This window comes from Centroberyx gerrardi, chromosome 5 (genome assembly GCF_048128805.1).
Source record: "Centroberyx gerrardi isolate f3 chromosome 5, fCenGer3.hap1.cur.20231027, whole genome shotgun sequence".
NCBI classification, from domain to species: Eukaryota; Metazoa; Chordata; class Actinopteri; order Beryciformes; family Berycidae; genus Centroberyx; species Centroberyx gerrardi.
In genome coordinates, this window is record NC_136001.1 from 27,120,802 (window position 1) to 27,147,965 (window position 27,164).

At 41.9% G+C, this 27,164-nt stretch overlaps 2 protein-coding genes across 2 annotated transcripts; both read left to right on the forward strand.

Moving 5' to 3' along the window:
- The first annotated feature begins 3,528 nt into the window (after window positions 1-3,528).
- On the forward strand, window positions 3,529-19,093 carry pcsk1 (proprotein convertase subtilisin/kexin type 1). Its single transcript, XM_071918817.2, has 14 exons — window positions 3,529-3,717; window positions 5,345-5,449; window positions 5,550-5,672; window positions 9,615-9,761; window positions 11,147-11,223; window positions 12,826-12,914; window positions 13,742-13,914; window positions 14,273-14,485; window positions 14,659-14,759; window positions 14,917-15,150; window positions 16,837-16,994; window positions 17,103-17,236; window positions 17,514-17,675; window positions 18,441-19,093. The coding sequence occupies exons 1-14, from the start codon at window positions 3,529-3,531 to the stop codon at window positions 18,855-18,857; spliced, it is 2,322 nt and encodes a 773-aa protein (XP_071774918.1). The 3' UTR covers window positions 18,858-19,093.
- Window positions 19,094-21,978: 2,885 nt separating this feature from the next.
- On the forward strand, window positions 21,979-25,347 carry LOC139926969 (globoside alpha-1,3-N-acetylgalactosaminyltransferase 1-like). Its single transcript, XM_071918897.2, has 3 exons — window positions 21,979-22,081; window positions 23,292-23,354; window positions 23,799-25,347. Exons 1-3 carry the CDS (start codon window positions 22,048-22,050, stop codon window positions 24,755-24,757), a joined length of 1,056 nt encoding a protein of 351 aa, XP_071774998.1. The 5' UTR covers window positions 21,979-22,047; the 3' UTR covers window positions 24,758-25,347.
- The last annotated feature ends 1,817 nt before the right edge of the window (window positions 25,348-27,164 follow it).

Below are 27,164 nucleotides of genomic sequence, written 5' to 3' on the forward strand. Positions count from 1 at the left end.
CTTCAGCTGCATGTGTTGTCTGAGTGAGTGCCCCATGCCTGAGTGAGTAGCTTGGTCAAAGCAAACAGTTGTTGCTAGGTAAAGGTGGATTATACTGCAGATCTGCTCCAGACCTGTTTACACACAGCCAGATGACCAAAGGTATCGCTGACTCTCAGACAGGACAACTTTCATTCACGACCAACCAGCTCATTATGTTTTCCCCCCCAAACAAATAGGTTTCCTTTTTTTTTTGTACATCTGAAGTAACATTCAAGAGTCTTCAAGTAAAACAGTATGCAGGTTTGTGCTGTGTTACTTAAATCTAATTAAATCTATACAGACTGGCTGACATTTATTGAGATGGAGCAACATGAGCGGCATGAACTGCATATCTACAACCTCCATTGTGTCTGACAGAATAAACAGCCACTCTTACAACGCCTGTATCTCTGGATCACTGTGCACACTACACATGAAAGAGTGACCCACTGTTTTAATCCCAGCTAACAACCTGATTCTCATAAAAGCCGTACTTAACTGGCCTGCAAACACTATTTAAAAAAAGAAAACAAAATACCAAAAAAAGACATTGTTTTCTACGTTGTACAATCAAAGAACAATGCGCATTAAAGCACTCAGTACTCTTCGTTTTTCTGAGTGAACGATAGGATTTAAATTCTGGAAGCATTCGGAACCTCAAGCCACGATGGTTTGATGAGTTATTATTTTTTATTGTTTCACCTGCATGTTCCACTTAACTGTGGAAACAAATTTATAATTCTATAAATTTTATTAGCGCCACCATCATTTATGTTATTTAATTGAATGTCATTGGGGATGTGGTTACCTCCCACATTCATTTGCTAATTTTAGTTTTGGAGCCAGACCTTATTATAGCTGATTGGGTTTTTGCAGTCTGTCAGTTATTTAATTTTGAACATCAGTTTCACACAATGGTATCTGTCCTGGAAACAGAGCAGATTACCAGACTTATGGAAGGATCACTTTAGTGGAACCAGTGAAAGAGTGAAAAATGTCATGACCCCAATGCACAGTGCTGCACTATGGGAATTATCACTCCCACCACACACACACACACACACACACACATACACACATACACACAAACTTCAAAGATATTTGTCAGGAATGCGTTGATAGAAGTTTAGAAGTTCACCAACGGTTCTTTCAACTTCTTACATCAGTTGCCTTGGGAATGTTTTCAACATCAGTAATTGCACCGGGAAAAAGTGCAACACTGAACAATGTAAAATGACATTATCTGAGTCACATTGCCACAATTTGTGGATTGATGAGTTTTAGGAGTACTGTTATTGGGATTATAAAATGAAAGTAAGAGTGAGTGACATCAGATCCCTGGGGCAGCCAATACTGGTGTTGACTGTTCAAAAACTAATATCTAGCGATGCATGCTGTAACTTAAGTGAATGTGAAAAGTAGAGCTGCAACGATTAATCGATTAATCGATTAATCGATTAGTTGTCAACTATTAAATTAATCGCCAACTATTTTGATAATCGATTAATCGGTTTGAGTAATTTTTTAAGAAAAATAAGTCAAAATTCTCTGATTCCAGCTTCTTAAATGTGAATATTTTCTGGTTTCTTTACTCCTCTATGACAGTAAACTGAATATCTTTGGGTTGTGGACAAAACAAGACATTTGAGGACGTCATCTTGGGCTTTGGGAAACACTGATCGACATTTTTCACCATTTTCTGACATTTTATAGACCAAACAACTAATCGATTAATCGAGAAAATAATCGTCAGATTAATCGACAATGAAAATAATTGTTAGTTGCAGCCCTAGTGAAAAGTGAAAACTTCATTGATTTGCCAGGATGGGGCAGTAGTCATGAAAAAGTCAGTCTGCCTATTTGCTTCAAGATATTAAATCAAATTTTTTGGACTTGAACCAATTGAAAGCTCGGCCTACATCGTCTTGATTCAATATTCCTAATAAATTAACAAATTAACAATGGTGAATATTATATTTATAGGTCATCTGCTATCAATCTTGTGCATTTCTTTCCTCCATATAGACATATGCAGGCATGGGCTTTTACTATACATCTCTAAATCTATGCTATCTGCTTTCTATCTGTATATATGCTACTTCCATCTGTAAATACTCACAATACACATCTGCTGGTTCTTCACATTATATTTCTGTACATATGTCACATCCATCTGATAAATTAATATATGTTAATGGCTTACAGTAGCCTATCTGCACATCTGGACACATTTCTGTCTATATGTCCCTCCTTCTGTACAACTGATATTGTACATCTGATATTATTTGTTGTATTATTCTGAATATGGTGGATGTATTTCTGCCTGTCCTTCCATCTGTGCACCTGATACTGTCAGTAGAGATATTCCACTGTTTAATTCTGAATATGTTGTTGTAATTACTTGTCTTCAACACTCTGTTTATCTATATCGTCTTCTCTGGCTCCGCAGTGACCCAGTTCCCCCGCAGGGATCACTGGGTTTCATCTGATCACCTGCTGTGAGGCTGCAGTGTGAAGAGGGGAGCTGTCCGCGGTGCTGAATCCTGCATCTCTCTCTCTCTCTCTCTCTCTCTCTCTCTCTCTCTCTCTCTCTCTCTCTCTCTCGCTCTCTCTCTCTCTCTCTCCCCCGGCGGTGACGTGAGACTCCCACCAGCCAGAGGAAAGGAAGACATGTTATCGATTCAAGGAGAGAAAGATTTGTATCTGAAGTTATATTTTCGGCACCAGGAGTGAAGCGTAGGTGTATCATGATAATGTTACACGGTTTGGCTAAGTTCACAATGAATGGGTGGGGGGGGATGCCGAGAGGATGCAAGGAGTGGAAAGATGCTGCACGTCATTCGCCTCATAGTGCTAAAAAAAAAAAAAAAAAAAAAAACATCAGCACCCTTAGAGCATCCTATAATATCCTCGTAAACATTGTATATTTTTTATTTCATGTCCTTGCATTTCATTTCATTTCATTTTATTTCTTTCCCCATCGACAGTGGGCAGCCCTATATGAAAAGTGGGATATTTTTAGTCGGATCCCCCCCTCCCCCCCTCCCCTTTAGACGTCCTCTCCCTACGGGACTCGAACTCACATCTTACCACAGGTAGACGCCAGACTGACGTCAGAGCACCCGTAATTTGACGTATAAACGCTCCCACCACTCACTCACGCACGCACGCACGCACACACACACACACACATACACACACACACACACACACACACACACACACACCACAATCAGCCCTCCCCATCCCATCACCACTGTTTTCCTTTCCTTGGCGGAACCAATCGAGGCAATAACGCGCAGAGTCAGGTTCCCTCCATCTCACCCGGCTGTTACTTCAGGAAAAAGACAACAAAAAAAAACATCTTGGAGAATACGAAAATTTCTTTATTATTTCCATATTACATTTATATCCCTGAGTTTTGTTTTTTTGGCTGCTTTCTCGCGAGCGTCTGGGCTGTCTGATAGTCTCTATATTTTTTTCTTATCTGGTTGAATTTTCTCTGAGATGGAAGTGAGATGTCGTCCGGCGGTGATGTGCTGTGTTTTTGCGATCCTCTGCTCCGTCGTTCCCCGCTCAGTCGCTGCCTCTTACGGGGACAGACAGTACCTGAACGAGTGGGCTGTGGAGATCCCGGGCGGACTGGCTGCTGCAGACACGATCGCCAAAGAGCTGGACTACCAGCTGGTCCGACAGGTAGGCTGCACGGGGAAAGGAGGCACCAACGCCCCGGATCAATTCCCAAAAGCAAAAGCGAGCCAGTTTCTACTTTACCCTAACAAATAAGCTTCAGATCATTCTGCTTAAAACAGAGCGAGGCGTGTGTTGACAGCCTTTATGAATTATACAAGTGTTTGTATTAGGCATGGCCATTAAAGCAGAGTGGGGCATGTGATATAATACTGTAGATATTGTATCGTTTTAATATTAAACATCTAACTTCACACTCGCCCAACAGAAAATATAAAAACAAATAAAATGGAATGTTAATGAAACATCAGGGATAACCTATAAGCTGGGGACCAAAGCAAATGAACAAATTGTCAATGATGAATATTATATTTTTAGGTCATCAGCAGAGTGGGACGTGATATAATACCGAAGATATTGTTACAGCTTCGTTTTAATATTAAACATCTAAATTCACACTCACCCAACAGAAAACAGAAAAACAAACAAGATGAATAATGAAATATTAATGAAGCATTGGGGATAAGATATAAGATGGGGACCAAAGCAAAGTGTAGGCTAATATATGTATCAATTACTGTGCTTTGCTTGATAAGGCCAATAGAGTGGAAACTCATAGCTTTTATGATAGCCCAACACATTTACACACATCGCATTCAGCAGCCTGTCAAAGGAGGAGGATTTAATCAATCCATGACTCACTGTTTACACACATCTGATAGCTCATAACCGGGGATCTTGGGTTTTTCATTTCCCTGTCCCATCCAGCCTGTCTTTCCCCGCATTTCAGACTGACTAATGCTGTCAGGGACCTTGTCTTGTCCAATACAAACACATTAGGTCTATTCTGAACTATAAGGCCAGTTCATTAATTCAGATGAAACCTGTGGCTCTTAACAACTGCAGTCAATGATTAACTGAGCTTCCAGGTGTCATGGCTACAGTGACAGACTGTTTGCAGTCTTCACCCACTGGGTCAGAATCATCTTCATCATTCTGTGGCCAAGCATCAAATTCAGCTTCTGTGGTTCAACTATGAACAGACACGTTTTGTCCATTCAAGATGTTTTCAGGTTTTTATTTCTAAAACACTTTGGACCTTTAAGGTTAATATTATGCTTCATTATCTTACTGATTTTTGCGATACATCCGGGGTAATGAATACACACCTGTAGATTCTGTGTAAATCTTTCTGCTTCCGCTTCTGTCTTCAGTCTTCTTTCATTTCATTTTCAGTCACTTTAGCCCATGAAATGAAGTTGTTTTTTTTCTTCTATGAAAACGCATTTTGTCTAAGAGTTTGGATAATAGGCTACAATGCAAAATGTACAGTTCCCTTGATGGAAATAAAATCTTTAAATATGTCTGAAGTTTTACCTGAAAACGAGTGAGGTTTTTGGCTCAGCAGAAATGGCAGAAATTAATTTCCTGATGTAATATTCGAGTGTGATACAAATGTTTTAGTTTATGTAATTACATGAAATCATCCTACTGAATATCTGAGGCTTTTGTAAGCGACACTGCATACTCTAGACCTGCAGGATAGACTTCAGCAGCTGATGTGGCCAGATGGCTGGTATTATGTCATTTCCTATAAAATATTCAGAATCCCTCTCCCTCTTCCTGTCTGCAGATTGGGGCCCTGGAAAACCATTTCTTGTTCAAACACCGCAACCATCCTAGCAGAATGAAACGAAGTGCCGACCACATCACCAAGCGACTGTCAGAGGACGATCGGGTAAGTGGCCTACTTCCGGTGTTGTCTTGCCCCAGTCTGTGCAAAGAGCACCTAGTCTGTCTTTAAGCACACGTCTCCATCTGTCTATGTGTGTGTGTAGGTGTCGTGGGCCGAGCAGCAGTACGAGAAACGTCGCAACAAGCGAGCGTCCCTGAGGGAGTGCAGGGACTGTCCGGTGGACAAGCTGTTCGACGACCCCATGTGGAACCAGCAGTGGTACCTGGTAGGCCCCTAACGAGCTTGTACATACATGATGAACACACAGCAGTACTGGTTAGGAAAATACATTAGAAAATCAATTTGTGAGTCAACAATTCAGAAATTGGCTTAGACTCCAAATCCAAGTTTTAGAAAACATTTCACCATTACCACCATAGTTCCACAAAGCACAGACTGCTAGTCACATGTCATGGTTGTGTCTGGCTGGGCCTTCTGTTTAGCCTGATTGCATGCAGGCAGTCTGCCTCTCCTGGGACACACTGAGGAACTGCCAGTGCTGGACAGCTCCTCACTGCTCACTGGTCTGAATGTAGGCTGGACAGTGTGTGTGTGTGTGTGTGTGTGTGTGTGTGTGTGTGAGCATACACACGTGTACGCACAAATGTATACATGCACATGCTTGTGTAAGCATGCTGTTATGCACGTGTTCATGTGTCATTTCTGGCATGCTCTGCCAGAAATGCAAATAGCAAACATATTCATTATCCTCCCTCCCAAAAAAACAACAAAAAACAATAGCATGCAATCAGGCAGTCCTAGCCAAAAGAGCCATTTGCTTAATTGGTAACACAGTCTGTGTGGAGATTGAGAGGGGTGGACAGATTATAATCCAGAGTAGAGCACCATGCATTAAGACCCAATTTACCCTGAATGGGCTGTTTTAGCCCGTTGAGGCCAAGTAGTGCCAGATAACAGTAGATTGTCACAGCTGTGCATCCCTACCAGATCCGTTACTAACACATTTGCTTTATCCTGGCCTTAGGCTGACCCCGCCATTACCATTTAAAATGACATCTTTAACGATTGTGATCCATAAGCTTAAAATGAACTCAACGGCTGTCCCATCATCACAGCACAGACTTTAATAATAACAGTTGAATACATTTGGGGAAAAAAAAACATGAGCACTAGATTTATTGGATTATACAAGCGATGTATCTATTTTTGTTGCTCGCGATGATGTTCGTATATTTATATCAAACCACATCACACCACCATTTATAACAAATTCAATTTTGCCCAAGCATAAAAAGGCGTGGGTGTAATATGATCACGCCACACTAAAATGCATGGATACATATCTACTGACATGGAAGAATGACGATTCATTTAATGAGTAAATCAAACAGTTTCATGAATTTAAGAAGCTCCATATAAATATTTAACAAATAACTATAAGCAAATCCTGAGAAAGGATGGAGGTAAAGGAGTGGCATTTAGCCAAGCCCCAGATGTATAGTCCTGTTATAACAATGGGTGAAGACATTGTTAAGCTTTCATTCAGGCCTGAGAAAGAGATCACAACACGCTCACAAGGCCTTCACAAGTTGTTAAGTTGTAGGAAATTAACCCATATTAATGGGTTAATTCATCAGTTAAGCTTGATTGGTTATTAAATTGATTATATTTGGTAAAACAAAGTCACCAAATCATTCTTAGCTCTGTCACGTTCATAAGTTTGTCCCTGATGCAACAGAACCTTAGGAAGTGTATGTAAGTGTGTGTTTGTGTGTGTGTGTGTTTGTGTGTGTGTGTTTGTGTGTTTGTGTGTGCATGTGTCAGAGACAGAGAGCTTCATATTACATTTTCTCTGCTTCCAGTGCTCTGCGCCTGCACTAACTGAACATGAGTCACAGGCTGCAGATCATAAGAAAACAAATTGAGATGAATCATTTTTTCCTATCTGAATTGATGACACTAATGGAATTGGTCTTAAAGTGCCGTTTACTATATTTCCACATAAGCCAATGTCTGTGTCACAGAAAAGACTGGGTCATAATTCATCGAAAGCAGCTTGATTGGCCAGTGTGCCTGTTGGTCATAGGTGAGCAACATGGCCCAATCAACACATGAAGGATGAAGCTATGCCAAATTATGTGGAAAATGAAAACAAAAATAGGAAAAAAGGGTTTCAGGTATTAACCGATTTTTTTAAACGGCTATCACCCACAAATCCATTACTGTGTTAATTCTTCAAGGGATTTTGCACCAATACCTAGCAATGCAGATGTGATCTTGGAAATCGATCTTAGGAATATGCTGCTGTGTTTTTTACTATTCAGATTGGTTACACAAAGAGGGAACAGGGGCGGGGGGGGAGGGGGGGTACAGTGGACGTGTGTGGCATGGCTACAAGAAGGTGAAAAAGGATGGAGAGCTAATGAAGGATAGCGGGGTGGAGGGGGGGGGGAGTTGGACGTACGGAGGGAGTGGGCAGGGCAAAGAGGGGAGGAGGGAGGGGGAAGCGGAATGACGTAGGGAGCGGCAGACTTCACGAGCGATAGCAGGAGTGGGGGTGGGGGTGGGCAGAGGCCAGTGGCTGAGAGATGTAATGGCAGAGGGAGGGATGGAGGGAGAAATGGGCCTGCGAACAGGATGAGTGTCTTTATCTATCAGGAGTGGGTGACCGCCCGATAATTTAATCAGAGGGAGTGACTCATACTTGTGGCTTGAAATTCCTCCTGCCTGTATGGCTGTGTGTATCCCTGGCCGTGCTGGTGTCAGTGTGTGTGTTAATTGTGTATCAGGGGATCTCTTTGTGCAGTAGCGTCTGTGTCCACTCATTCATTTGATGTGCCAGCGCTGCCAAGAGACTTTCACAATCTGATGTGTCTGTTTACTGTGTACAGCTGAAATGTATGCATGGCAGGCCATTGAGAGCCCCCTCAGCTGCTATCAGAGTCAACAAGTGAGTCATTTGGTGCTACGCCAAGACAAGCGAACTGTAGATATGAGCAGGTCAGGAGTAAAAGCCTCGCCGGCAAATTGGTATCGGAACACGCTGTGTAAAAGTGTGGTATCTGATTTGTATTTCCATCAGGATTTGCATTCCACCTACTGACAAGATCCATGTAAGACAGGGGATACAAGATGGGGAGAAAAATAGGGAATGAGAGTGTGAGCCAAAGGAAGAGAGAGAGAGAAAAAAAGAGGGAGAGAGAGTGAGAGAGAGAGAGAGAGAGAGATACATCACAGCGATGACTCACGTCTTGGGGTGGCGTTCTGCAGTGTCTGTGCATAATGCGCAAAGAGCAAAAGAGCGAATAGGGTTCTTTTTTTAGTCCTAGCTGTCTCCAGCTCTGAATCATACTATTCCCCAGGCAGGCAGCGGCCCTGCTCGCTCTCCCTCACTCCCTGCTGATTTTCCAATTAACACAGGCTTGGCACCCCACACATCCCCTCACTTATTACGTGCACTAAAAGGGATGTCTATTAGATAGCTGTAGAGATAGATTTCTACAATAATCCATCTGGGAGAGTGGATGTGATTCAACCAAGAAGAACTCTGGATTGAACTACAACACATCGCTAGGCCCTGCATTGTGTCTTGTAGGTTAAATTCATTAGTAGAGTCATTGTCTTGGACAGTAACAAAAGCCTGTAGCAATATGACCGTCTGGCAGCAGTCTGCCTACAAGTGGCCAGAAGAATGGTCTCAAGCCCCAACAAAAGAAAAGCCATCAAGCCAGTAATGAATTTCTCTAAAGGTCAATGGAAGTGCTGGCAGGGTGTAGCTTGGCTGACATGTTATGACCTTTCTCTATGGTTTTTAGCATGCATGATACTTGATAGAGGCTGTTTAGAAGTGCTCAGACAGCTGTGAAGTACCTCAGTGTGTGGGCTGTGCTGTTTGGAATGCAGCTAGCTATGTAATAGATTTACAAGGTCTAAGATGCCATAAATGTGTCTTAACGGCTCATTGGATTTATTAGGTTTATCAGCCTATTAGGTTAGGGAGTGTTATTTAATGGTATGTGTTATCTCAATTCGGTTTGAATTAGGGATGTGCAATTTTGAAATTCTCAAAATTACCAAACCAGTACCAGCCCCAAGCAATGTTATTACCTTTTTGCAACACATGAAACAAATTTTCCACACATGAACAACAAATCCCCTCCTCTCTTCTCTCCCCACTCATCCTCCTATCCTTGTTCCTTTCCTCCAGCAAGACACGCGGACTTCCTCCTCACTGCCCAAGCTGGACCTGCATGTGATCCCGGTGTGGAAGAAGGGCATCACAGGGAAAGGAGTGGTCATCACCGTTCTGGATGATGGACTGGAGTGGAACCACACAGACATCTACTCCAACTACGTAAGATACCGTTTCCATGGAGACAGCCCCGTCGTCTGGGCCCGTCGTTCCCATAGCAACGCTGCTGGTGACACCTTACAAGGCGATTCATAAAGACACTAATAGATGCTCTATATGATAATGCCTGCCTCCAAGGAGCTTCGGGCTTTTGATTCCTAGATGCAAAAGGGATATGGGCATGTTACTGTAGCAGGGTGAATGACTACACTCACTGTATTTAAGGATACAGGGATTTGTTTAGAAATTGAAAATATCTCTCTTGTTTTAGTGATATTTGAATGTCGAGCTCGAGGGCAAATAATTACATGTTGATGATAGGGAGCGTGTTTGAATGGGAGCGCGATGAGTTTTGATTTGGCATAGTTTCTCCTGTTGAGAGGAGCTCTAAAAGCCTCATAAAGCCCCATCTGTGGTTTGGTTTCAAACAGTGCTGTTTCTCTCAGAAGCCAGGCTGATGACAGGCAGCCATCACTGCTTAGACAGAGCAGGGAGAGAGAGGAAGACAGGATGTACGACAACAGGGCTGATGGAAACAACTCCCGCTGTAATTAAGTTAACGCTGATTAATCAAGGAAGCTCAATCAACCGAGACGCTCATCCTTAACAATCAAGGCATTTGAGCAGCCTGCGTTTGCATACATTTATTCTGGTGACTCTAAAATGACAGTGACAGGCATCTGACTCGGACTGGGGATTCAAACTGTTATTGCTGACCCAGACACTGAGGAAAAAAACGAAGTAAAATAACTGAGTTTTTTGTGTATTCTTATTATTATATTTAGGATATTTTAGTTTATTGTCTAGTGCAGGGGAATGACAGGACAGACAGAGCAGGGACACATTCAAGTACATGGGTATACAGTATAGTACACAGAATTCAAGGCATTGTACATGATGCACACTTTAGCCCATAGCACTACAATGTCCCGCTTCATTAGAGCATCATTTGCCTAGTATTTTGATGTGGTGATGATGTCTGTATACCCGCTACCGCTAACTTTATTAGATAGAAATAAAAGAAAACCTGCAGTGTTTTAGAACTACGCCACAGACCTCAGGATAAAACAGCAGTTTCCATCAGTCTGACTTCCCCCATCATGTTTCAACAGATATAGCTGTTGACATGAGGAAGAGCCCTGACGCATTCTGTTCTCCTTCATCCTCACAACCAGTGGCTTTGTTTCAGCATTTGATCATATCCCTCTCTCCTCTTGTCATCATTCATATAGCCCTCAGTCTGTCTCAGTGACAGCAGATTGGTCCTGCATTCAGACGCCTGATGGACCTAACATGTTACCAGTCTTCATCACTGATGTATATTGATGTCACCCCAGCTTTCAAAAAAAAAAAAGAGAACTGATCATTTCTCTGTCTGTTTCCAACAGGACGCAGCAGCTAGCTATGATTTCAACGACAATGACCCGGACCCTTTCCCCAGATACGACTCCACCAATGAGAACAAGTAAGTTGACTGCTGGGAAATGCTAGGGAAGCATGAGCATGTATAAAAATGGAACAGCAGACAGAATTGCAAAATTAGTCGATGGCAAAATACGTTGAGTGTGAAAAGGCACTACATCACTGATCACAATAGCAATATATTTTAGTTAGGATGCGCAGAATTTTCAAATACATGACCCACAATTACATCATCTTACATTGACTACTACAGTTGTAGCGTCTGTCTGTGTCAGATCTAGCTGTTGTCAGCTGGTGTGAGAGTTAAGCTTTGCACCACAGTGGCTTTCCATCCCCAAACACCCTTATGTTGCTATGAAATCAATGTGAGTGAAGCTGCAGCAAGGAAATGCATTTGATTGGATATCACACTGGAGCAGATCCATACCAAAAGCACAATCTCTTTTGTGATTCTTTTGATTATGTATGGATGTACAGTACATGCACTTTCCAGAACAAAAGACATTTAAAATATTTACTTTGATATTTAATGATTAAATGCGATTTTTTTGTTTATTTCACTTATTTAATGATATTTATATTTATTTGTTCCAGTCATAACTGGCTTTCCACAGTTCACTTGTTCACTTGTTCTATGTGTAAGCTGTGATGTTTTTTTTTTGGTTTTTTTTACAGAAATTGAAACAAATGTGCTACTTGCTCTGCAATTTAGAACCTTTTCATGCAACCTTTGGTTCAGACAACTACTCTATGGGATTGTATTTAAACCCATTTACAGTATGCGTCACAATGTAACTGAATAGATTAGCATAAAGTCAGTAGTAAAGGTAGTATGAAATGGAAAGGATATGGCAGACCATGCGAACAGCAGACTTGATACATACAGAGCCAGTGAATTGGAAAACAGTCCTTTCAATGAATTCAATTTCCTCCCTCTCCTGCTCCCCCTCTCCAATTGTTTCTCAGACTATACCTGAACTTGATGACTCACTCTCTGCCAGCTGTCAGGGTGTTACATGCACACGTGTGCATGCACACACACACGCACACACACACACACACACACACACACTCAGACAGCCTCTTTACCACCAACGACGCTGTGCTCTTTTGTTATCAAAGCACTCTACAGTTCAAAGCCTATTTTCACAGATGCATAATTACCGTACGACCAAAGGACATCCATTTTCAGATGACGCAGATGATGCTGTCGTCAGGATCAATATTTTCTGTTCTAAACATGTAATTTTATGAGAGATGTTATTTAACCAAACAAAAACATCCATCACACTGTATGGGTTTTTATAGTGGCCTATACCTGCTGTGATGAGTTTTGCACCCTATGAAATGATGAGGGCGAGTCTAAACCAAACAGTAAAAAATACACAAAATGGGAAGACAGTGCAATGAAATTCCTATCAAGGGTTGCATATGAAAAAAGAACAATTTGGTGATTGCAGTTTTAAATCTCTTTAATTCTGGACAATGCACGTATTATACATTACATACATGATCACACCCAGCAATGTATTGTACCTGTTATTGGAAAAATATGGGGTATGTACAGTATGTATGACAGAGGCAGTGATAAACAAGACAGTATGTTTCTAATTTAGTGTTTATTAAATATGTTATTTGTTCATAGGCATGGAACCAGGTGTGCTGGGGAGATTGCTATGCAGGCAGACAACAATAAATGTGGTGTTGGCGTGGCATACAACTCCAAGGTTGGAGGTAAGAGCTTCATGCATATTTCTAAATGCACGTGTGTGTGTGTGTGTGTGTGTGTGTGTGTGTGTGTGTGTTTGTGCATGCGCATGTTATTGCTGGTCTGTCGCTATTCTATAACAATCTCTATTCTTCAATGAATCTTTTTTTTTTTTAATGATTTTGGTAATTTGCCGTTCAGAATCTTCAAACATGATAAACATGAGAGGCAGGTTTCCATTTCCATTGCTAAGGCTTAGTCACATGATGATAGAATTGATGCAGCATTTTAAAATATCATAAATAAAAATGTTTGGTGGGTGCTCTAGATGCCTGTAGATACCATGACTGCACCACCCCAGGTTAGTTCATTATAGGCAGTAGCTGGGAGGGGAAGATTTCCTGATGGAGACCTGCTTTTCACACCAGATGGTTGCATAACGTCACTCTCCAAAATTACTGAGCTCCAATCCACCTAAACAATAGTTTGCATATTAGGGATGTGACATCTGAAGGGCCAGAGTGGCCAGCTGGTTCTTAGTGCCCTAGAAGCACCAGCTAAATTACTGTCTTAAAATAGGAACATTACAAATGCTGCTGTCCTGAAACAAGGGAATTACATTCATAACATTCAAATTAAGCTAAGCGCTTTACTAACTCTTATTTTTTATTGTTCTAATGTCATGAGGGAAAAAACTAGAATGACATTTGATTCCTTCCTTACTTCCCTCCTTAGAAGTGGCCAATGATTGTCAATATATCTTTGAAATTTCTGACTTGAAATTCCAGTAAACGGTGAAAAACTAGAAGAGCAACTGGGCACTGTGCTGTAATTTTCCTGTCTCTCTACCCAGGGATTCGTATGTTGGATGGGATTGTGACTGATGCCATCGAGGCCAGCTCTATTGGCTTCAATCCAGACCATGTGGACATCTACAGTGCCAGCTGGGGACCCAACGATGACGGCAAGACAGTGGAAGGGCCTGGCCGCCTGGCCCAGAAGGCCTTTGAATACGGCATCCAGAAGGTAATTATAAGACAGCCAATCGTTATTTAAATTCAGTCGGTGTGATCTCAGACTCAAGTTCTTGATGGGAGCTATTACCTGCAGCAGTGATGGGGAACAGTAAATGGAACAAAATCAATTAGGACAATGTAATCTGCTACACAGAATAAAGCTGCTAATGACAAAATGCTGTTGGTTATAGTTGTTAGCAAAGATTTTTATCTACATCACCCCAAATACAATAAACCACTTTATGTTAAGCAATATAGCACTTCTGTTTCTCTCATCTTCTTTCTTCTTTCATCATGTATACAGTACATAAGATATGTATATAAGCATTTCCTCCTTCCTTCAACTCTCTCCATCATGGTTCCCTCAGGGCCGCGGGGGGAAAGGCTCCATCTTTGTTTGGGCGTCAGGTAACGGCGGCCGCCAGGGCGATAACTGTGACTGTGACGGCTACACAGACAGCATCTACACCATCTCCATCAGCAGCGCCTCCCAGCAGGGCCTGTCCCCATGGTACGCTGAGAAGTGCTCCTCCACTCTCGCTACAGCATACAGCAGTGGAGACTACACCGACCAGAGGATCGTAAGTCGCTTCAGTTTATGCTTAATTTTTTTTTACGTTAATGTTAATGCTATCGTATCATATCGTATCTCAAGGGTCATGTCCTATTATGTTGCTATTCAACCTATTTAAGGTTATCTTAATCTATTAAACTCTATTTTATTTCATGTTATTCTGTGCCTGTTCGCTTTCAGACTAGCGCTGATCTGCATAATGAGTGCACTGAGACTCACACTGGGACCTCCGCCTCCGCCCCATTGGCTGCTGGAATATTTGCCCTGGCCTTGGAACAGAAGTATGCACCACTGTTACACACACAATCTACAACATATGATGGTTTTTATTCTAATTTACCACGGACTTAATGGTACTACTCTTTGGCATTTCTCCATGCACACACAATCCTGGTGTTACTCACTGGCCTGCCTCCCTGTCCACCTCCCTCCCTCCAGTCCAGAGCTTACCTGGAGAGACCTGCAGCACATTGTAGTGTGGACCTCAGAGTTCGATCCTCTGGCCAATAACCCAGGCTGGAAGAGGAACGGGGCAGGGCTGATGGTCAACAGTCGCTTCGGCTTCGGCCTTCTCAACGCCAAAGCCCTGGTGGACCTGGCTGACCCAGCCATCTGGAAACATGTCCCAGAGAAGAAGCAGTGTATCGTCAGGGATGACTCTTTCCAGCCCAGGTATATATGAACCTCTTACGGCTGCTCTCTTTTACCTGATTTCGTTGTCTTCCATCTTCTCTGTAGTATCAGGTATTAATGTCTGACCAATGGCAGCTTTCGGTAGGTCCAGACCGGTAAGATATTCTCATAAACTCATACACAACAAAGTAACTTAGGGACACAATGCTACCACTGTACATTACCAAGATGAAATTTGGGTCCCAATGCAAAACAGGAAAAAAAAAAAAACATTCTGTAGTCTACATAACATTGCCAGATTTTGGCAAAGTATTTAATTTTAAAGAGAGAGAGTTTTATGTCCTAATGTCCTGACATTTTGACCTCAACAAAGCAAAGAGATGAAACCATCTGTGTTATTAAAGACACATCTGTTGCTTTTCATGTAGAGTCATGACAATAACAAAATCTTAAGCCAGGAAAGCTTCCGGTGCGCTGAAAATAGAAGTGAATCAAAAAGGGGTTTTCAGACAGATGACAGAGGAAATCGTTTAATTTGAGGTCAGTCATTAACTTTCAACACTTGTTGATAAATGCTAACTGCTAAACAATAGGATTAAATAGCCAGACGCTAAGCTGCCAGGCATGCCAGACAAAACTCAGAGGAAGCAATCCCCCCTCTGTCCCTCTTTTATCTCACCAGATGTTTTGTTTACATTACTTTTTGGATTAATGATCCCAGAACATTGAGGGCAAACGTTTAATTGCTATGCTTTGTCCTTGAATCAACCTTTTGATTCAATGGCATTTCACCAATAGCAGCTAGTGCCAACTGAGGTGGACAGTTTTGTGTTCCCTTAAGTGTCCATTTGCCATGTGCTTTGGATTATGAGACTCAATAGCAGTGACACCCAGTCCCCCCATTACCTTACGACATCTCTGTTTAATCCTGTGGATTTGACTCCACATCTCTCTCATTGCTTAGTGGTCTCAAACCCCTCCAGCTTTACGCCAGCTTGAACATGGAAATCCTTTCATTCATGCCCAGGGGAGATAGGGATTAACGGTTTTCCAAATGAATGCCCAAAGGCATCAAAACCTGTCCATGTATCTTATGTATGCATGCTGCTTGTGATGTGTTCAAGATGCTGTACGTAGGTTTGGGTAATGTCATGGTCAAACACATTCATGTGTTTGATTGTCACTGAACAATCCAAAACAAAATGGTCTCAAAATCTGAACACCATTATTCATCTAAACTTCCAGTATTCAAAATAGGCTCCAGTTACTTTTCCCCATCTATTCATATTCCCATGATGTGCTTTACAATATACACAGCTCATTGGCTGTGGCTGTCATTTGATTACAATCACCTGTTATTTTCCTACCAAGATGGCCGTGTGGTGATGTAACAGAATACTATGAATTGCTGTTGCAGCTCAGTGGATTTGTAGGACAACTGTTATGTTTCCATACAAGTGATACTGATCAAATGTGTTGAACATTGCATAATCAGTGAAATAAGCAAAACTTCGCATGATCAAGTAACATTATCCTATGTAAACAATAATTTGTTATATATGCAGAACAGTGATGTGGTGTTTTGCACCCTGCTGCTGTTGCCCAGACCTTTATGTTACGTGATGAGAGCATACAAGGGAACACTATATCACATATGATGGACTTCTGTTGTCATGGTGGGCTGTTTGTGTGGCTCATGCCCTGCTATTTTAATGCGTCCCACAGGGCATTGAAAGCAGCAGGGGAGATCACTATAGAGATTCCAACCAAAGCCTGTGCAGGGCAGGAGAACGCAGTCCGCTCACTGGAGCATGTACAGGTGGAGGCCAGCATCGAATACACCAGGAGAGGGGACCTACACATCACACTCACCTCCCCATCAGGTTAGAGAAATGCACACACACACACACACACACACACACACACACACACACTCTTGAGTCCTATAACAATGGTTCTCAAATGATCCATTCCTTTTCCTTTTCCCTCAGGCACCAGCACAGTGTTGTTGGCTGAGCGAGAGAGGGACACCTCCTCCAACGGCTTCAGAAACTGGGACTTCATGTCTGTCCATACTTGGGGAGAAGACCCTGCTGGTACATGGACCCTAAAGATCACTGACACTGTGAGTTACACACATATTTGTTGGCAAAACACCCTCACTCTTGTTTGTTCAGATGTGATTTGAATTCTGAGTCACATTTCTGTATGCAGTTAAAGAAAGAAAAGCCCCCCTACACATAAAAATGTGTAGGGGGGGCGCAAGGATTACTTCATTTATAAATGCAGAGAAAGATTATATGCACAAACATTTCGTATTCAGGTTTTCCAGTGTGCAGGAATATTCTTGCAAGTGGGTATTGTGTTGGCTGAGATTAAACCAACATTATTCCCTCTCGCAGTCTGGGCGTATGGAGAATGAGGGTCGGATTTTGAACTGGAAATTGATTCTCCATGGAACGTCAGAGAAGCCGGAGCACATGAAGAAACCTAGAGTGTACATTCCCTACAACGCTGTGCAGAATGACCGCCGCGGTGTGGAACATATGGATGACATGATGGAGGTGAGCACAACACAACAGAGGTATTTACCCATAAGCGCTGGTGCTTTTACATGAGGCTGAGTGTCTACGTGGAAACCTGGTTTGGATGTTAGAGGAAGTGGGAGTGGATGAGAGTAGGTACGTCATACGTTGTAAACAAGTGGGCGACAAACAAAAAAAGGATCAACAGTAAATCCTGGTTTCTCAGAACCGTCCTCACTGATCGCACCTACGCCACTCACACCATAGTTACGTTACACTGACACTGAACTTACACCTAGGTCTTGATAAGATGACAAAAATGCAACAGAGCTCAAAATTATGAAACACATGATGCTGTGAATGTGACAAAATGGTGACCTGTATGAGTCCCAGTGACACAAATGACTGGTCCTGGGGCAGTCTGTAACATGAGATTGGTGCTATAGTGATGGGTGCGTGATGTCCCCTCCTCCAAATGCAGATTATGTCACAGAGAGATTTGTGATAAAAAAAAAAAAACGACAATGTAATCCTTTGAAATGGATCCAAGGGACAGAGCAAAGGTTCAAGATTATTGCAAATATATTACATTAATCTTTTCAAACAAATATGATGAATCTGCAGTGCTTCATGATGTATGATTTATCTTGCAACCAAATACACAATACACAACACAAATGTATTGTCTATCTTTAGATGCTTTGCCTGAGGATCATTTTCTTTTGTCTGACAGTGTGCGTCACAGTACAGTAATTCACATTCACCACTCTAATATGCCTCCTCTCTGTCTGTGTGATGATCCAGGAGCCCACCCAGGCCCGTCCGCCTCAGAGGACCAAGACCGCCCAAGCCTCCCCTCCCGACAACTCCCAGAAGGAGCCCAAAAAGGCCCCCATATCACCCTACTCCCCCACCCTGGCCCTGCTGCGCCTCCTGCAGACGGCCTTCAACAGGCAGACCCCAGCCATCCAGCCCCAGTCCCCAGCCAGGGCATCCTCTACCTGGAGGAAGCAGCACCTGGACAAGAGCCCGTCTCCGCCCACGCGACTCCCGCCTCAGAAGCTCTACCAGGCCCTGGACAGGATCAACAAGTACCGCGGCACAGAGGACAGTCTCTACAGCGACTACAGCGACGGCTTCTACAGCACCAAGCCATACAGGCACAGAGATGACCGGCTGCTGCAGGCGCTGTTCGAAATGATAGCTGACGAGCGCCAGTGAAGGCCTGAGCAGAATAGAGGAGAGGAGAGGAATCACAAGGAGGAAGAGAAGAAGGGGGAAAGACAACAAGTGGGAAGCAGGGTTATGTGTTGGGTAGGGAGCAGAGGAATAAGAGGGAGGGATAAGGAGAAGAGAGGAGAGAGCAGAGGAAGGGATAAGGCAGTAGGGGAGTGGAGGAGAAGAGAAGGAAAGCTAGAAAACGGGAACTCTTCCAGTCAGTTCTGTTGTTCCCAAAATGCTGCATTTCTGATCTCCTTACTCATTCATTCAGTCACTTAACACAAAATGTCATATACTTTGTCCATGTGATTCAAAACTTAGACCGACTGCTCCAACTTGTTTAGTGATCAGAGCCTCCCTTCTACAAACTGTATCTCTATGTAGTGAAATTGAAAACATTTTGACCATAAGAAAGGAGGCAAGAAAAAAGGGGAAGTTTGGGAATAGGCTTTGTCTCTCTTCTCTTCACTGCCTGCTCAAGCATGCCACCATTAGAATATATGTTTTATAATTGTATCTATATATCATCTATATATTGAATGAAGACAATGATTGTAATATGGTTTTGAAGACACTTGACATCTAAAATCTCCACTTTCCAACTCAAACATCCCAAGGCTCTATTTAGATTTTACCATATTTCATATATCATACATACTCTTCAATATGTTTTGTGCAATGGTAGGACACCTACTCACTTTATTCACATTGGAGGACAAATTGATCATGATTAATTGAAATAAAGTCAGTAAATTAGAATCAGTGTAGATTAAGAATAAGTATCAAACAAAAATTTTAATTGACCAGCTATTGGCAAAGCTTGAACTGTGTTGACAAATGATTTATTCTCAGGGTGTCAACAAAGCTCAAGAGTTATAGAACTGTATTCTGCACTCATATACAGTATATATGAATATATTTACAAATGACTCTAAACTATAAAAATGATTCTAAACTATAAGAATATACAGATAAGACAATACAGATACCAACATGCTATTAACAAAAGAGAAAACCATAACCAACCAATAGTCTTTTGGACTGGTAACAATGAGTAAGAGAAAAAGTGTTGGGAAGTTTTTATTTATTTATTTTTTCTTCTTCAGTTGTAGCTATACATTCAAACTGAAAAACATTAACAGACTATCCTACTTCTTGTGCAATCTGATTAATTTTGTATGAGTACAATGCTGCATTAAATGAAATATTTTTCTAAGGATTCCTCATAGTTTATGAAAGTAATATACACAGTATCAAACCCTTGATCAGTTTATTTTCTCTTAGTATAGTTTACTCAATAATTGCAAAGTCAGTGGAGTTATCAAAAATACCAATGAACACTGCCAAATTGTTTGCTGTCAAAAAGCTTCTTGTATTTTGGTGATTGTGCAAATGGCTGGTATGTTGTTTGTTCATCATCTGTAATATGCCAACTACAAGCAGAAACAATTCCTTTAATCCTGGACAGATTTAGCATAAATATTTGCAATTTAGCCACCTCTCGGGTATTATTTTCTTTGGTATTAATGGACCTATAACACTTCAACCCTTCAGAGGCTGACCAGCAAGCCTGTAGAATAGGGGCTCTGCACTGGAACTTTCAAGCACATTCATCTTGAACGCCTTAATATATGCTGTAATAAATTCACATATTCATCTCCACTGGATGTAGAGCAATCTTTGGATGCTAGCGTAAGTGTTCTGAATAGTTATGAAGCCTCTGTGCAGAGTCCCTATCCTTCAGCTTATTTTGGGTGGTGATAGTTTGGAGCTGCCTGCCTGGTGACTTTAGCCCCGCTTCTCTGCCAACAAGGTGACAGGACGGAGATGATGTTTGGGAAAACGGTTTACATTCGCCCTGTAATTTATCCATCCTTTAGTGTAGCCGGTGTTGTTTCTTTGTTCATATTTTTGGGTTTGACTGATGCTTCTGTCCAAAGCTGTTTACACAAGCTTATATTATGTCGCAATTTCTGTATGGATGTACAAAAAAAAGAGATTTATCGTAATAAACTGCAAAGTGACCTCTTGAGTGTGAGTGAGTTTATGGTATTTCTGGGATTTTACATTGACTCTTGGCTCAGTCTTTATACCTCATATTGCAGAAACATGAAATATACTTTCTATCTGGGAATACAATAATAAAACACAACACTAAGAATCATTTAGATGCATGAATGATTTTTAAAATGTCATGTTTACATGTAAAGTTCAGAAACTTATGATGGAAATCCCTTTAAAGGCTACAATCTTTATTTGGTGCCTGTATTCACATGAAAATTATATCTACAATGGTCTTTCAATGTCCTCATTGATCATAATGTCCCATAAATTCTTGGTTATTGAGCCTCATAACAGTAATCTGTTCCCCAATATGATGTCATTTCACTGTGATTATTATTGATATGTAACAGCCTCCTACATGGTATTTCTTGTTGAGTGCCACCACCTTGTGGACAGAGAGAATACAGCACACTCTGCTGACCTGTGTGGGTTTGAAGCCTGGTTCATGCAACAATGCTGTGTTTTTCTTCCCTCCCTTACTACTAATACTTGCAGGCTGCCATTTCTCCTTAAAAAGAATGAGTGTTTCCCAATAAAAGGTTGAGTGTTTATTGAGGTTGTTATGAGAGCTCCTGGGGCTTTTATACCTACTGCCAACATGGGTAGCAGGAGAAAAATGTAATCCAGAGCAATATACCTCTCTTTTCATCTGTATGCATAACTTCACCTCTCATTTCTTGTCTTTCCTTCTCTATATCTTATCTTCCTCCCTCAGCTCCTTCTATTCGCCCAGATTCCCCACACATCTGGTTGCTTTGGGCTTGCTCCAGAACTGAATACTGCAAAAGCCTGACGGAAAAGAGAGACAGGGGGAGAGAGAAAGAAGCTAGGCAAAGAAAAGAAAAGAAAAGGGAGTGGGACATTAAAGTGAAACAAAACCCAACGAGAGAGAAGACAAGGCAAGAAAATAACCACTGGCTGAAATCACTGTGACTTAAACCGCAGATTTCCAGAGAGAGAGAGACAGAGAGAGAGAGAGAGAGAGGGATAGAGGGAGTGAGGGAGAGAGAGAGAGAGAGAGAGAGAGAAAGAGAGAGAGAGAGAGAGAGAGAGAGAGAAAAGTTTTTTGGCAGAGATCCAGGCCTCAGACAAAGGCTTGTGTGTTTATCCACCAGCAGGTCAGAGCATGGCGCTGTTCCCGTTCTGCAAGACGCCCTCAGGTCAGTACCTTAGCCACTGCTCCACCTCTTTTACCAGTGTCATCTCTGCTCCCTTTCCCTTGCTCTTTGATGATTTATGATATGTGATTGCTGTACTTGTACATGCTCAGTTAAACCTTTGTTGCTTTTGAGACTGAGAGGAGATTTGGATGAGGACAGAGTGAAGAGTGAAGAGCGAAGATCATAGCTTTGCTCAGAAACTTTCTTGGAGCTAACTGATCTTGAAAATATGTCCGGGAAGGCAATATTAGTCCTTAATTAGTTCAAGAAATCTTGTGCAGTCATCCTACATCTCTTAGCTCGTGGATAAGTGTAGACATAAGGGGAATGTATGGGGAGAATCATGGAGATAAACATCTACATTCACTCACTTCTGCTCCCACTCAGATTGCAACTCCTTGTCCACTCCCAACGTATGAGTTCACTCAGGGACAGTGTAACTCTCTGGATAGTGTTTCTTTCTATTCTATACTAACCTTGCTTCTTACATCTCTACCCCACCATTCTCTACCACCACTGTTCATTTTATGTAGCCGTTGTTTCTTGTCACACACTCCTTTACCAAACTTGCTGCCAAAAGCCAAAAGTTAACCAGCATCCCTATATATAATCAATATTTGGATCTAAAGATCTGTACGTTTCTTAAGGGTTTTCAAGCCACAGTACCACACTGGCTATGCCACTAATTTGATAACCATGCCTACATTACATCTATCTGATCAAATCTACTGTGTATGCTGCATACAGATAATTTTACCTATATATGAAGTAGCCTATATCATGTGTATATATATTATATACAGCATAAAAGCATATATATACTTTGAAGATTTCATTATTTGTGCACTCTCAAGTTCCCAAAGTTTCTAAGTGAGGCATTTCTTCAGTAGCACATTCTTTTCATTCCTAGCATGCGCTTGGAACATTTTTTTCCGGTCAGGGTCTAAAGAAACGTTTGTAAGCTGTGTGCTTATTGAAAGAGTATAGACTCACCTAGGCATTTAAAGAGCAACACAGGCACTAGCTGCATTGAATCTGGAATGTATACATATACAACCACTTCTGGTTGGTTGTTTTATCATATCAAATGACATTCAACATGAGCATATGATCAGGGTATTCTACCATATCTGATCTGGTTGTGTGTGTGTGTGTGTGTGTGTGTGTGTGTGTGTGTGTGTGTGTGTGTGTGCGTGTGTCCTTCAAACAGGGCTGGTCAGAGTGACCAGAAAACAGCTGGTCCTGTACTGCCTTCTCCTGTCCCTTCTCATATGTAAGTGTGCTGCAGTATTTGTTGTACTGTAACACTCTGTGCCAGGACATTGAATACGCATTCAAAAAACATTGCCTGGCACACAGAAAGCTGCTTTCTGTCACAGTACCCAGTTGTACAGTTACCTCATTTGAACTGAATGTAAAAGTAAAAATAGCCCCCTTCTTTTCCAATCACTTTCAGAGAGTCTATTCCTTGGACTTTGTCTTGATTATGACAGATGATTATAACTATGCAATATGTTCTCCAAATATTCCATAGAGATCACAGGCAGATGGTGATAATTATATACTATTAAATAAGGTCATTTTCCTGAGTCAATTTGATTATGATTTTCCTCCAGCTTTAGAAGATTGCAAAAGCATTTCACTGTTCACCATCTCCCCCACAGAGAAAAGTGTCTGTTTCAGTGTTGAAATAGCAAAACATGCTTTGCCTCCTCAGATTTCCTCCATGGGCGGAAAGCCGCTGTCAACGTGGAGTCACCTCATCCTGTCTTCCATGCCCTGGGAATGGACAGGGGAACAGAGATGACAGACATGGTGGTTGTCAGGGCGGTGGGACAGCAGCTTGCTCTGGAGACATCATGGGGTGCTCCTCTAGTGTGGGGTGACAGCAGCAACTCGGCGTGGCGTAGGGCTGAATTCACACAGCGGGGAATCCGTACCGGCCTGCTGGTGCTAGTGGTGGGAGGTTATGCCCAATTCCTTCGACGCTTCCTCTCTTCTGCTGAAGATCACTTTCTCCCTGGTGGGATGGTCACCTATTACATTCTCACAGATAATACCCGCTCTCTCGATCCCCCTATCAAGTTGGGGCCCGAAAGAGAGCTGAAGGTGGTTCCTGTGGCGGAGCTGCCTGGGTGGGAGAGGTTGTCCCAGCGCCGCATGGCCCTGCTCACTGCTGCCATCAAAGACCCAATTCGCAGCGAGGTTGAGTACATCTTCTGTGCTGACGTCGACCAGGAGTTTGTGGCTCCTGTGGGAGAAGAAATTCTCGGAGACTTGGTGGCCACTTTGCACCCGGAGCTCTACGGAATGCCACGAAATGCATTTCCTTACGAAATCGAAGAAAGCTCATCAGCTTGTGTGGAGGAGGGCGAAGGAGACTACTACTACACCTCGGAACTGTACGGAGGGCTGGTTGCGGAGATGTACAGCCTGGCCCGTGCCTGTTCCCTGCTCATTCTGCAGGACCAGGCTAACGGTGTTATGGCCCGGGGCCTGGAGGAGAGCTACCTGAACCGCTACCTGATCAACCGCAGGCCGACCTGCGTGCTGTCACCAGAGTACAGCTGGTGGGACTCGGCCCTGGCTGCTGACGTGCCTGTGCAGAGGCTGATCTCTCTGGGGAGACAATGTGAGGCCCTGGATCAGCAGAAGAGAGAGGAGAACAACTGTTGAATGGGTGGAAAAGGAGGGACAGGGTTCTGGTGGCTCACCTGCTTGAAGTAATGCTGTATAGGTCCTACTCCACATGGGGGACATCTGCTTTTAGGCCTAATTTCCTTTGGAAAGGGTCTGCTAAAATATTAGCAAGTAGAGCTATGACAGGATAGGAGATGAAGGGAAAAGATTTCTGTCAAAAAGCTGAGGTATGACAAAATGAAGACAGAGGACTACAGAAATAAGTGGATGGACATTGGACATGAAGTAATTTGTAGTACAGTTGTAATATTTTCATTTTCCACAGAGTCTAAAACATATTGGCATAGCCTTTATGCAATTGCTAATAAATAACTTTAAATGAGGCGAACACATTTTCAGTCCATTTCATACACTATTCTATTAGCCAATAGATGCAGCTTGCAAACAAGCGCAGCCAAACTGCACAATCTGCTCTCAATTAAAGACCCATTTGTGTGAACAGTGTCTCTGCTTCCTCGCTATCTCTTCCGCACCAGACGAAAAAGAAATTGACCTGTCTCTTTAAACGAAGCACTGTCCTCTCCATTAATGTCAGCCTTTGAGATACTGCTCCAGTGGCTTTGTGGTCAGCAGCGATAAGAGTCAACAGTGTAAGTGCACACTTTCCCCGCAGTGGCCAATCATTAACTGGAGGAGCTGCTGTTTCAAGGTCTTTAAATACCAGGTGGGGGAAAATGGATACAACAGGATGCTATTTCCACAGGTTTCACGTGTTTAGGAGCAACTGTGTCCAGTTTCTGTGAAAGCAGAATAAGTGTAGAAACTGGTAGACACTAGTAGCACTTGTTAAGAATGTATTTCAATCATTTTGTATGGAAAACGATGTTCTTTTCCCCATTGTTGAGGAAGAGTAAAAGGTAAACTTAGATGACCTCATGATTTTATCTTGGTGGTTGTTGTTATGTCGTTGTGTGAGTCAGCCTCTTTCTCTCTCTCTCTCTCTCTCTCTCTCTCTCTCTCTCTCGCTCTCTCACACACATACACACACACAGTCTCTCACATTCACACTCTCCAGTTTCTCTTCCTTGCGTGCTGTTTTTTAATGGGAGGGTTACACAGCAGCAGATGTCTTTTTCTCACTGCCAACAGAACCTGTCCTCAGGGCCAGATCGCCACGTGGAGTGAAGTTGGAGGTGAACTTCAGATAATCTTAGTCATCCTATGCAACCGATTTTTTTTTTTTTTTTTTTATCAGAAGAGTCGCTACTTCCCAGGCACATGAACACTATCTTTATAGCAATGGTGTTTCTGTTGACTTATTACCAATATTGTAATACTAATTAATATGTTAATTCAAGTTATTAAATGATATTCAATTTACATTTGAATAACTAAATGTACAATAGCTTTCTGGCTCATAGCCTGCTTGCATGTAACAAAACAACAATGCAACACTTCAAGCATCACTATATAGTACAATATGGATGGGGGTTGCCACTAAACATCTACTGTTGTTTGGTTATGAATGTTTCAGTCATTTTCTCATTTTTTCTAAGCTATGCACCAACTATTTTCCAAACAACTTATTTTACAGAGGCTAACTTCATTTCAGTTAGTCTGATCCATGCTGCGTACCTCTTTTTAATGGCATAATGCAAAGCCTTAAAAGCAGGTTAAAGAATGATTTGCTTAATCCTTATCGTGTGGTGTATTGGTGGTCAAGGAGCCTATTGGCAGTGGCAAAAATAACCTAAAACAGAGGTGGAAGTACTTAAAGAGAATTTTTATGCTAAAGCCCCTGTTTTTAGCTGATTATCAACACATTTAGTCAACTCTGTCAAACTGCTATGCTGCAACTTTCAACCTGGTAAATGGGGTGGAGAATTGTCGAGGCTGAGGATAGAATCACAATTTAATTAAAATTAAAAAACACCCAGATAAAATATTACTCTTCAAATTCTGATTCAAGTACTGAAGAATCAAAAGCAAAAATACACACTCAATATAACAGGTTTGTATTTCAGGGATTCACTGCATTCAGAGGTTGGCATTCTACTTATGCTTTCTCTGATGCCTATTGACTCGTCTGAAATTGGTAAGTACCAGTCACACAATTTGCATGCTAAACATTTTCCATCAAACTTAGCAAGTGTCGGCAGATTCTTTGATGAATGTTGGGAGTCAGAAGGTTGGATACAAGTATACCAGAAGCACAATATGATAAATTTGCTTACACACTACAATGTAGTCTCTGCTTATGGTATGGCAGAAATGTAATGGAAGTTAGGGTGTAATGTTACTTTATGCATTTACAAATTCAGTCAGTGACAATGGCAAACTTGGCACAAATAATTTTGAATAACATTTTAAGTAAGGGAACAGGTAAGCCAATCCATACTTATATGTGTAATATATGGCATACTGTATATATGTGATATGTGTA

Excerpts from the sequence above, each read along its gene's own strand:
- pcsk1 (XM_071918817.2), top strand. The coding sequence starts at position 3,529 with ATGGAAGTGAGATGTCGTCCGGCGGTGATGTGCTGTGTTTTTGCGATC. Across the intron at positions 15,151-16,836 it reads GATGACTCTTTCCAGCCCAG|GGCATTGAAAGCAGCAGGGG; the intron begins GTATATATGAAC and ends TGCGTCCCACAG. Across the intron at positions 16,995-17,102 it reads CACACTCACCTCCCCATCAG|GCACCAGCACAGTGTTGTTG; the intron begins GTTAGAGAAATG and ends CTTTTCCCTCAG.
- LOC139926969 (XM_071918897.2), top strand. The coding sequence starts at position 22,048 with ATGGCGCTGTTCCCGTTCTGCAAGACGCCCTCAG. Across the intron at positions 22,082-23,291 it reads GTTCTGCAAGACGCCCTCAG|GGCTGGTCAGAGTGACCAGA; the intron begins GTCAGTACCTTA and ends TCCTTCAAACAG. Across the intron at positions 23,355-23,798 it reads TCTCCTGTCCCTTCTCATAT|ATTTCCTCCATGGGCGGAAA; the intron begins GTAAGTGTGCTG and ends TTGCCTCCTCAG.